Raw genomic sequence first — 12,436 nt, forward strand, 5'->3', positions numbered from 1 at the left:
TCTCAGGTTAACAGGGGGTGAAAAGGGTGGGCAGTGGTCAACAAGAGCCTAACAAACAACATGTTGGGACAAGTTTGAAGGTGTTATGTTAAAGTGAACACGTTTGTATTATACTAAAAACATGTAAAGACTCCCTTTGGTGTCCCAAAAAAGACATTCTGGCTAAACTCCAAGAAAAGTGATTCAAAATAAGACTTGTTCCTTACCAGATGATGACAGCTGCACTGGGTGGTTTCCCTAAGGATACATTTGTTATTTTACCCAAATTAGTTATTTGAACCATTGTCTCCCTTTGGCACAGTGTTTCTGTATTGAACACATTCTTTCACAAGTAAATGGTTTCCACAACAGTGCTTAACTTTTGAACTTATTTCTTTGTCAATATGCAGTTAGTACAAATGGGCCACACGTATGATAAAAACAAGATGTAACCTTTTTGAAGAAGGGTGATCGTTTGTACAAATATATTCAATCTATAATTAAATACATACATGTAGTCTATCCATTACAGTCTAACTTGTATTAATAGTCATTATAACACTGAAACCAAAATAAATATAAGTCATTATTCGTCAAAAGGAATTGCAAACATGATTTGAAAAAAGATGTTATACTATTATTATTATTATTATTATTATTATTTGATAATACGTTCACTAAGGTGTCTGCCTAGCTAGCAAATCTAAAAAAAAACATTAAAAAGAGACATATTTGGGTTTTTCTATTATACAATTTAACATTTACTCATGACAAATAGACCCATACGTTAGCAAATAAAGCATCTACCAAGCACTATTACCAGTGTTGATGCTTTAAACATTTAAACGACATATAATACAATTGTTTTTAGCTTGAGTTATGTGAAACTATGGTCTGTTTTATTTATAATTTAAGAACACACTGTACCAAACGCGGCAGCATACTCAACAGCGCCGCCCGCTGGCCGAGCAGGTCAGGAGCACACACGTTGACACCGTGGTTGAAACAAGCGTCCCGCCCAGAATTGAAACTTTGGCGGCGCTAGCTCAATGGCGCTCGATTATATAAACGACAACAGCCGGAGAGGCGGGGCTCCTCACTTTTAGAACGATATACATTGTTAGACTCCTCCCGTCGCCCGTCGGTAAACGATGTACTAGAAAACAAACGCACTGCTGTGACTCACGGCTTTTACTTTAAAAACATTGTCGGACATAAGGAAGTAAGCAGAGAAAATACAAAGCATTGAAGGATAGAGGGAGAAACCGTTTCACGCGGAGGCAGATAACACATGATTTAGTTAGTAGCACCACATTAGATTAAGGGTAACATTAGAAGAGGAACATAAAGGCCACTTCAGTAGCCACAGAGTGCATCAGATATGTACTTTTTAGCTCAAATAGTGGCTAGCTAGTTGCTAACATTACTGCAACTGTAACACCACATAGCAAACATGTCATGTAAAATGTTCCTCGTCTTTTTCCATGGCAGTCATTTAGCTTCATCTTACTTTAAAGGAAGGAAGCAACAATGTAGTCAGTAATGTTAAAGGGACATCATGCAGAAAAATCCTCGGATCAGTATTGGACTAACTTAGCAGGAAGCTGTTAGCTAGATAGTGTTTTAAACTGTCTCTTCAATGGAGAGAAGCAGCGAGGAAGAGGCACCTACTGATGAAGAGGATGGAGACCAGGCCACCTGTTTGATTAGGACACCAGGCAGGTCGGAGGATGAAGAGGTGAAAGTGACACCTGCATGCAAGCCATTCACAGGTGGAGTACCAGAGCCTTCAATGGACATTTTGGCTTTAAGGCTCTGTAGAGAACTTGTGCACCAGGATCCAGAGAAATCAGAGACTGGACCAACAAGTGGTGTGATGTCTGAGAGTCAGACAGAAGTAGTTGAGCCAGAGAGGGATGCTCCATCTGTGTCTTCCTCAAGCCTTGTGGAGACCTGTAGTCCATCTCCATCAAGCCTCTCCTCTTACTTCTCCTCAACACATCACCATCTAGATCTCTCTTCATCCTCATCTTCCTCTTCCTCTGTGTTGTCCCTGACTCCACCCCTGCCTCCCTCGGTGGAGCTGTCAGCCCTGTTGACTGACACAAAGCTGACCCTAGATGTGTACCAGGGAGGAGCGGCTGCACTGCCTTTGCTCTGGGGGTCCGTCCCGGGGCAGCTGAGGGGCCTCCAGTACCTGAGACTGGGCTCTGAGGACCAACCAGCTGTGGATGCTGCCCTGGAGGTCCTGCCCCATCTGACAGAGCTCCGATCATTGGCTGTTCGGGGTACTTTTCTGATTAATTTCATGTGGTATCGGTTGATTTTTAACATAGATGGTTATAGTGTATAATTCAGCTTGTTTTGTTGTGTTTTTGGCTGTTACATACATACAACAGTAAATACATTGATACTGTGTTAGAAGAATATTTTTAATTTGGGTGATACAGTATGAGGTACTAATCCATATCCAGTGTATAAGAAAATGGCTGTCAGCGCAGAGATGTACATATATACAGAACAGCAAAACATATAAAAGCCACCTAAAGGAAAGACCCACAACAAAGTGAATTTTATTTTAAGTGTACCCTATATTTAGAAATATTTTCACTTCTTTACCTTGCTTTTAGACAGCCCTTAGAATAGCATACTCTTGAACTGATATTCATTTTAGTTTACAGAAAGTATGTTGGTATGCTTCCTGACTGGTAGTCCTCTCTGTTTCTCCACCATCTACACTGACCTATAATAAGTACCTCATACTACCCCACTTCAATTTATCAAAACTATCCATGTAAGCTCTTATGTTATGGGTGTTATTCTTGTATTTGTATTGCCTTCATTCCAATCCCCCCTCTTCTAATTGCACTATTCTTTCTATTTCAAGGACACTGTTTTTACGACTCGCATGGTGACCCGCTGCCTGGCCTCCTCACCACCTTGCCGACATCTGTTTCCTCCCTCTCTGATCTGGTGCACCTGGATCTCTCCTTCAACCGGCTCTCCTGTCTGCCATCCTGCCTTCTGAGCCTGCCCGTGTTGTCCTCTTTGCTCCTCTGTAACAACCGCCTCTCAGCTTTGCCTCCCGATATAGGCCAGCTGTCCTCGCTCACCTACCTCTCCCTCCTGGGGAATGAGCTGGTCTCTCTTCCCCAGAGTCTGGGTCAGCTGCAAGCACTACAGACACTGGATATTTCACATAACCTCCTTCAGCAGTTACCTGATGAAATTGGTTCTCTGGAGGGGCTTGTTAAGCTGGAATTGTCTCACAACAAACTGAAGCAGCTGCCAGAGAGCATGGGTAATAAACTGGAATAATCATTTCATTTGATGTAAGGTACATTCATGAATGCAGCGATAACACATGTTGTAAACATTGTCTTTCCTTGTCGACTAGGCTCCCTTCTTGCTCTCCGGGAGCTTGTCATCTACAGCAATGACATCCGCCTGATCCCACATTGTCTGAACAAACTGCCTCTGCTGAAAATCGATGTGCGTGACAATCCTTTGGGACGACCCCCAACCCCTCCCCCTCTCCCTCCTGTACCTAGTAAGCAGAGAAAATGGGCTTCCAATTGATTTGTGCTTCAATCCTTCTGACTAATTAGATATGGCGTTTGTCAGCATATTCACTCTTTTGCATCACCTTTTTCTTATCAGATCAAGCAGAAACAAAAGTCCAAGAGTTGCACCTCGGATTTAATCAGCACAGGTACAGCACCACTGAATAGTTTCTCAATCTGTTTTCTGTAAATGTGTAAATGAAGGCGTTTCTTCCTACGTCAATAGTAATTATGTCATGCTTCTTTTGCTTCTTAGTTTCTGTGTTTCGTCTGCTGGGTGTCATGTGTTTCTCCCCGGGGGGGCTGAGCTCCTGTTCCCCCCGGGGTGCCTGGTGACAACCACAAGACTGAAGTGGGTTGAGAAAAGGCCAGAAAGGAAGTGGGTGAGGCTGGAGGAGCATGACACCTTGCTGAGTCATCCACTGGAACTCAGTCCTCATGGAATTACATTTCTAAAGGTATACAACTTAATCTGTTAAAGGGACACTCCACTGATTTTAAACAGGAATATCAGTTTATGGTCATTTTTGGTATTACTCTCTATCACAGTTACATTTATACAGATGAAACGGTTACAGTCTACAGCCCAAAAAACAAGCTTGGTGAAGTCATAGTGTACTCATCAGGGCTATCCCATTATGGGCTTGGAGACACAGCTATAAAAGAAAGACTGCATTGAATACTGAAGCTTTTGAGTTCAAGACAAATGTTTAAGAGACATTCTTGAATCAAAGGCAGCAGCGATGAGTCAACTGTTTCATTAGGCGATTTACAGGAAATGATGACCACCTTTTAAAGCCAACTTGTGAGCGTGTTCCTTCCTGAACTCGCATGTCATAAATTCCACTTTGAAACCCTTACAGCCTGTAGAGGTGTGTGTGCCCTATCATCGGACCAAAAGACGGGAGGTGGTGGTACAGAAGTTTGACGGAAAGTCATGGAGCACTCTGCCCACTGTTCTGCGGAGAGGAAGCGAGGGACACAGCAGTCACCCTGATGGGCGACCAGCCAGGGTAACGTCTCAAATCTACCTTTACAAAACTATTTTTATTACAGTTGTCTTTGTAGTACAAATATTAACATTAGTGCTGGTGTACCCGTAGCTGGCCTGCTGCTCAGTGAGCCAGTTCTCCTGGTTCATGGCAGTGTCCCGTCCAGTAAAGGACAGTTGCTCTGTTACACCAGCTGGAGCCCTGCTGGTATCCAGCGCTGACCCTGGAGTTAAGCTCCAGTTCCCCCCCGACTCCACCCTGCAGACGCGCTCTATAACCCTACAGGTAACACTGCATTATATGGAAGTCTGTTGTTTAATGTCCCAGTTTGGTTTGCAAAAAGTACTCGACAGAATCAATACACATACAGTTTGCAAGGCTTTCGTTTGGCTCTCTTTCTGCAGGTGTTGCAGGTGTCTGTGTCGGAGGTGCAGGCACTGTGTGGAGACCCTCAGGCCAGAGTCAGCCCTCTCCTCTGCCTCTCACAGACTCCCAGCATAGATTTCCTGCAGCCAATCAAAGTTCAGATCCCTCTGCCACCTGGAGTCACAGGTACAATATGCCTTCATTCTATTTAAAACAGAATATACTTTAATCTTAAAGCAATTTACCATTAATCATTTTATATCAATTACTGTAATACCCCTGTTAAATAGGATTCTTAAAGAAAATGTGTTTTCCCCTGCATACCTCCACCTTTAAAACATTCCTCCCAAAAGCATGCATTTTCACAAAAACCCTAGTATTTCAAAGTAGCGCTAAATAGTACAGTTTGAGCGAATATGCATGTATTTGGGAAGTAGTGAATAAAAAATACTTGGAGTACATTGCACCAGTCGTGTGAATGTGGTTAAAGCGATGTTTGATATAAATTAGTTTGCTGTTTCTAAACACAGCCCTTATTTAGATTTGTGCGTTTTTTGTATTCTTCTTTTACCATCGAGGCATGTGAGAAAAACAAAGTATTCTTTAGGAATCAGAGGCAACATGGGCTGGGTATTCCTTTAACATGTCTTCTGCAGGTCATACAGTCGACACCTCTTGTTTGCATCTGCTACACGGAGACCCCACCGCCCAAACCTGGACTGACATCACATCTCAAGTGTCTCTTGACGTCACACACTTGTATGCCATTTTCTACATCACACATTTCTCCTGGTAAGTTTTTCTTGTATATTTTCATCAGTTATGCTTGATTTCTATAGTAACTTTGTGTTAACACAGCTTTGTGTTCCATCACAGGTACTGGCTGTGGTACACCACTCAGCGCTGTGTCGGTGGCGTGGTCAGGAAGGTCTATCAGAGGCTGAAACAGTTTAAAGTCCAGTTCCTCGTCCTGCAGAGGAAGACTGATCCTTCTCAAGTGATGCTGCAGTGTTTACCTTCCAACAAGGTTTGTCGTTCTTCTCTCTTTGCTCTCACCGTGTGGTTTAATAGATCCACTCACACCAAGAACAGTCTGTATATAGACCCTTTTCTCTCAGTCTTCGGAGTGAGTCAAACATCTTTTATCATGGGTGTGAATTAGGTGTGTGATGATCCATTGATGTGGAATATAATCTCAATTTAGCGATCAAAGTAAAAAAGGCATACATAACATCTTCAATGTACGTCCTTATTTTCTGACAAAAAACATTTGCACTTCGAAATGTTTTCTTTGATTAGATCTACATGTAAATGATTGTGTAACACGAGCATATGATGTTGTCATATTGATCACAGCCCCCTGAATTGAATAGAAATCATGTTATGGGTTTCTGAAATCAGCTAGTTCAAACCGGAGAGACGTGATGTAAGGATTACATATTTATTGTTTACACGTCATATGAATGAAATGATTGCCATGATAGTACAACAGGAGAATGTAATGGTGTTTGGCGATTAGGCCCCGGTTTGCAGGATAATCATTCAGGAGGGAAAGCACCGCTCCGATGAAATCCCCGGGGTCTAGACACTGGTGGTGGTGATGAGTAGGTGAGACCGGTCTGAAGGAGGAAGGTTTAGCTTTGTCCTGAAGGAGACAGGAGGCGAGAGGGGTGGAGGCGGGTTGCGTGTGATCATCTGCAATGACAACTACTGACAGGGAGGAAGAGCAGGCATTTAAGGCATTTAGCATGTGCAGCGATTGGCTGCTGAGGGGTGACGCCCTCGTATTTAATGAGGGGGGAAGGGAGCCATAGAGTGACGTGTGAGTGACTCGAGTTAGGTCTTCCTTATTGAACTTGCGCTAAAGCTTTCATTACCACGTTAATGTCCAAAAACTGATATAGTATTGTATTGTGACGAACTTTGATTTACACCCCTGTAGAAATGCAATCATAACATTAATGTATATTAAGCAGTCATTTTGATGCTTCCTGCCCAGGTGGAATGCAGAGTGCAGTCTCTGTCGGAGCGATATGACGGACCTCAGCCTTCGGACCTGTGTGACCTGCTGGAAGGAGAGCAGTTCTTCGCCGGCTTTGAGAAGGGCTTGGATGTCAGCACAGGTCTGAACTCCTCTTTGAGGATCTATCTTAAATAAACATTTTTTTCTCCCTTTCCGTCCAAGGTCTTATGATGTGCTGTTGTGGTATGATTGTGATGTAAAAGTCATCTTGAGACAGAGTTTTCCTGTTGTTTTCTCCAGAGAGTCCAGACTGTGTGGCGGGAAGGCTGTGTTTTGTGTTTTACTCCAGCATGAAGAATCTGAAGGAAGTGTACATCTGTCCGGATCAGGGTCAGAAGGGGCCAGTGAGGGGACAAGTAAGACAGACATCTAATTCAGCAAACAAGAAAGCTCTGGAAACAATGATTTCTGCTGTGTTTTCTGTTTGTTTATAAGAAACAATCATAACAGTAACGGATTGTACACATCTCTCATGTAGAGAAAAGTACATTATACACTTAAGCACGCTTTTGAATAGGATCACAATGGGAGTAAGGGATTCTAAAGGTCACTGTGCTCCTCTGTCATTCAACTCCTTGTTAAAGGCGGCATTTTACTCATGGGAAATTACATTATATGATCTGTAATAGATATGGACATTGTTAGAGTCGTAATTCAATCAAATCTTTACACATAGAAATGAATCACATATTGATGACATTCAAAGGGACTTACACTTTACAAGGTTGTCATCAGTCAGATAATAGGCAGATGAACGAGAAGGACGCTTCATAACTTGCCTGAGAATAATAGAAAGTTTGGGTTTTCTTTAGCATCAACATGACCCAGTGGTAAATGTCTCTAAAGGAACCGCTATCAGCTTTTGCAGCATACTTTTAATTATGCAAATGTCTAAAATCTATAAATATATGCCAAAAAAATTAAAAGAAAATATACTAATTCCTGTAGCTGACATGACAACAGACCATTTACATACCCTTGTCCTTCTGATGGCTTTAAATTGTGCTGTTATAGTGGAGCTTTACCCAAATAGACCTATATCTTGTGTAATCCAGGATCTTTTCATAAATCCGATTACCAAACCTTTTTATACAAAAGTTAAAGCAGTCAGAGCTGATTTAAAAGATGAAATAAAGGCAGCCGCTCTCCCTGCATAAAAAACTGAGAGCTCCACTTACAAGGACGTTGCTCTGTACGGGATATAAATTACAGGAGGATCTGGGAGTCTGCAGAAAAAATAGTAGGTAATTGCAGTTGTAATTATTGCTGTAGTGTTACCCCTGGGGAAATAAATCCAGTCTGAATGGAGCTTTAAGTGACCAGACAGTAGTAACCTCTGTACACCGTTATATGATCAAAACCCACCTGTAATAAATACTACCTCTGAAACGGTCAGAGACATATTCATTCAAATCCATAGTTAACTTTGGGGGTGTACTTTAGGCTTTATGGGTTGTTTTTGTAATGTTTTGAATGATATAGTTAGGTGTTGCTAATATCAATGTTAGTCCAAATAAAAAAAAATATTGAAAATATGTTTTGTATTTCCCTACAGGTGTCTTTTTATAGAGGGGAGATTCCCAGCAACCTGCCAGAGGAAGTGGCGAGGAAGAGGAAAGGACCTGACAGCCAGTGGCTTTCCACTTTACCACTAAGACTTCCTGTTAGTTGGAGTGACTGTATTTTCTTTCCCTATTTGATATGATAATGTAGATATTTCAATATTTCTGGAACATTTATACGGTTTAATAACAACATTTTTCTATTGCATTTTGTCTTAAAATATTGGATTAGATATACAGCTCTGGAAAAAAATCAAGAGACCACTGCATCAGTTTCTCTGGTCTTACAATTTATAGTTATGTGTTTGAGTAAAATGAACATTGTTTTTATTTTATTTTATAAACTACTGACAACATTTCTCTGTGTTAGAATTCAAAGGACACTGGAATGGAATGGCTGCCATACATGTCGTGATAGAGATTCAAGAAAATGTTTGAGTTGTCTCTTAATTTCTTTCAGAGCTGTAGATAACACTATTATTAAAATCGAAGCTAGATTTATTTCTTTTAAATAAAGCAACAAAATAATGTTGGCTGCTACCATTAAAACCTGCAAGAAATGTTGCACATAATCCTTTATCATGGCTACGTGTTTGGACCCAACAACTCTTCATCAAGTGTAATGAGGCCAGTTGTTCAAATGTAAACTCCTCTAGAAACATCAACAGCACAGTGTTCCTCATGAAACAAAAAAATTATAAATGCAATTATTAAACAGGCTCCAGTATGTTCAAAACTGTGCTGCTAGGGTACTCACACATACATACAGACTTCAGTGTGGCAGCCTCAACCCTCTGGAACGCTCTCCCTGCGGAGATCCGCAACATCCCCATGCTTGACGCCTTCAAAAGGGCCCCCAAGTCACATCTGTTTGCTAAGGCCTTTGGCCCCTAATCTACTTGTTTTGTCTGTCTGACTGCCTTTTGTTTTTGTTATGTTTCTACTCCTGTTCTTCTTTGTAAAGCGACCTTGGGTCTCATGAAAGGCGCTATATAAATCCAAGCTATTATTATTAATCTGAGGCACTGAGATGCTTTAAGATCACCAACCAATATTATGGAACCCCCTTAAAAGTAAGCTGAACTGTCAATTTTGTATTGTAACTCCATTGCTTACCCTATCCTAAAAGCGTATTACCTATTTTTTCTTCACTGCTCATACTATTTTTTTCTCTGTTTTTATTATAGGCCCTCAACTCAGAAAATAATTTCATCATGGAAGAGCACCAGTATCCCCCTCTGAACCTGGGGGACCCTGAGAGCGGCTACCTGACGGAGGCCAACCTGCTGTCCATCTCTCTTCAGATAGCAAAGGACTGGCGTGTTATCGGTATCAATCTTGGCTTAAGCTACCAGGAGTTGGACCGCATCCAGTTCAAGTACAGGTAGGAATTAGCATAAACTCTTTTTCTGACCACAGTATTAAGTGATGTGGTAATTGTTTTACAATATATGAAATACTCAATCTGTGTTTTTTTCAAAATTCAGTCCAGTTGTGTGTTTATCTTCGTGCCAAGCCTCTCATACACAACGCTGTTAACCTGTCACACTATACATTCAGACATATTTGGTTTCTTTTGGATCTAGGAGAGATTTAAATAAAGACGGTGTTTGAACTTTAAAAGGTTAGGTACACATTCATATGAAAGCAGCAATCCAACCATTATTTCACCTTGTGTTGTTTCATCTAGAGTTTTGCTAAAGAACCTGCAAGACAGATTGAGATGTGGTTGTACGTTTAGTCTTTAAACCATCTCCACATGAGTGAATGACATAAGCAGTGCGTGCACAGTCGTGTTAGCGCAGCCAAAGCCTCTGAGGAACAGGATGGGATTGGAGAGATGTAATGTGAGTGAAGGAAAACCTCATTGGGAGAGAAATGGTAGAGAATGTTGATTGTTTTAATCTGCACTGTCAGCCATCACTAAGCCATCTGGGACGCTGCAGGAGATTACACACAGACTGATGCTCATCTGTCCCGTCCCCCCCCCCCCCCCCCCCCCCCCGACTCCTCGTGCTCAGAAAACCTCTTGTGACGCATCATGGAGATTAAGGAAAAATGCATTATGTAAAATCATACTTACATGTTGTATACATGTATACATGTTGTACAGTTATTTTATGGAAATGTGTTCACATGTCATTTGAATGATTTCGTTTTGTTGACAAAAAGCTTGTAGTTTATGGTTTATCTTGAAACTACATAAAGCTTTTAACATGTGAACAGCCTGTGTTAATCTGCATATTCATATATATTCATATAGCATGTTCATCAAGGTACAATATCTAGAATTTATCCTACAAATGAAAAAACTCATGGCCATAGAGCTATACAGTTTATAGAATACCATTTTGGGGTGATTTGAGAAACCACTTATTCATTTAAAAGTAACATTTTTGTTGTCAACTATTTATAGGGTTTTCTTCCAAAGAACAGATTAACAGAAGTAAAAAAGAGAGGATCCATCCCAAATGAAGAACAGAATCTACACACATATTTACATAAACACTCATATACTGTAGATGCCCATACATCTGCAAACCTACTGTATTATACACACAGACACATGCATATCCATTCATACATTCAAAACAACCCATAATAGTTCTGCAGAACCACTAATATGTAATTGTTTTACAACAGTTATCTTTCAATGATTGCTAAGTGACTGTATTGATGTTTTGTGTGTGTTTGACCTCACCAGGGACAACCTGGGAGCCCTGGTGCTGGAGATGCTGTTCCACTGGGCGAGGGGACAGAGCAGTGCAGGACCGGGAGCAGCGTCCAGGCTGGTGGCCGCTCTGATGGAGAGCGGCAGGACAGACCTGGCCGAGGAGATCGAGAACATTGTCAGTATAGGAAGGAGAAAGTACTCGGAGTCACTGAGGAGAGTGGGCCTGGAGGAAGGGAGCTCCTCCCTCGCTGAAGCACAGCAGTAGAAGCCCCCTCGCTGGGTGCAGATGGCTGACTTACACTTGAGTAACCTGTTTGTTTACAACGTGCCCCCTTCATCTCATCCTGCTGTCTAAACAACTGTCCTGGAGTACAAAAATCTATCTTAACACAATCATGATAGCCAGTTAACAGCTGGCGGCACCTTTAAGAGACCTGCAGAGGACAGAGGAAGTGGATGGACTGCATGAAGATGATGACCTGAGGCTTGTTTTTACCACTTTTTAAAACTACCTGGGTATGCAAGACAACACTATTTATGATTATTTTCTCCAAGGAAAATATAAAACTATAATTTAATAATAATATTCATAGTAAGAGATACTTAGTGACAATTCTTGACCTATTTTCTAATATTTCCTATTTTACAAAAACTGACTTGCATCATAATTGTGAATATTTAAGTAATCATCTTCACCATTCAGACTCAGTATCTCATAACTGACTTAGTATCTCATGCTGCCTCATGAGTTTGACTCCGTGTCTTGTTATATTGACTTAATCAAATTTATTTTGTTAATTGGCAGAAAAGTCAATATTACCTGTCCAGGACAGAGTTAAGAGGCAGAGCAAACACTGGGAACTGTATTACTGTGGAGGCCTGGACCACTTACTGAAAATGCAAGAGGAGGCCATTTTTACGTCATTACATCTCTTCCTTGTGTGCCTTTTGTCACCTAGAAACCAGCTTAGCTGAAGCACATATCAGTGAATTATCAGTACTTTATATTGAAACAAGTTTTGATGTATCTTTGAATTTTCATCTCGAGTAAAAATGTTATGTAAAGATATGTGTCAGCTGTTTTTAAACTTCATGCAGTGCTCTGCAGTGAGTGATGGCTGATTCAGACACTTTTATTATAGCTGCATGCTGCACTTCATCCCCAATATTTCAGCTGTAGCCTTTTTCTCTATTTTTAGTATTCAAGGTCATTGGGGTGAGATGATTCATCACGATGACGCTGGCCACCATCCCCCATCCTCTCTACACCTTTACTG

At 41.2% G+C, this 12,436-nt stretch overlaps 1 protein-coding gene across 1 annotated transcript; it reads left to right on the forward strand.

Annotated features, from left to right (window-relative positions):
* The first annotated feature begins 1,179 nt into the window (after positions 1-1,179).
* On the forward strand, positions 1,180-12,224 carry pidd1 (p53-induced death domain protein 1). Its single transcript, XM_034204784.1, has 15 exons — positions 1,180-2,267; positions 2,867-3,280; positions 3,377-3,529; positions 3,640-3,691; positions 3,799-4,000; positions 4,406-4,555; positions 4,646-4,819; positions 4,939-5,086; positions 5,557-5,692; positions 5,777-5,927; positions 6,900-7,023; positions 7,164-7,279; positions 8,479-8,586; positions 9,673-9,869; positions 11,190-12,224. The coding sequence occupies exons 1-15, from the start codon at positions 1,619-1,621 to the stop codon at positions 11,422-11,424; spliced, it is 3,009 nt and encodes a 1,002-aa protein (XP_034060675.1). The 5' UTR covers positions 1,180-1,618; the 3' UTR covers positions 11,425-12,224.
* Positions 12,225-12,436: the final 212 nt, after the last annotated feature.

The sequence above is a fragment of the Gymnodraco acuticeps genome, unplaced genomic scaffold (assembly GCF_902827175.1).
Source record: "Gymnodraco acuticeps unplaced genomic scaffold, fGymAcu1.1, whole genome shotgun sequence".
NCBI lineage: Eukaryota > Metazoa > Chordata > Actinopteri > Perciformes > Bathydraconidae > Gymnodraco > Gymnodraco acuticeps.

What these genes read in the sequence shown, in the direction of transcription:
- pidd1 (XM_034204784.1), top strand. Translation starts at nt 1,619, where the DNA reads ATGGAGAGAAGCAGCGAGGAAGAGGCACCTACTGATGAAGAGGATGGA. An exon ending in ATGGAATTACATTTCTAAAG is followed by an intron (nt 4,001 to 4,405) that starts GTATACAACTTA and finishes AAACCCTTACAG; the next exon opens with CCTGTAGAGGTGTGTGTGCC. An exon ending in CTTTACCACTAAGACTTCCT is followed by an intron (nt 8,587 to 9,672) that starts GTTAGTTGGAGT and finishes TTTTTATTATAG; the next exon opens with GCCCTCAACTCAGAAAATAA.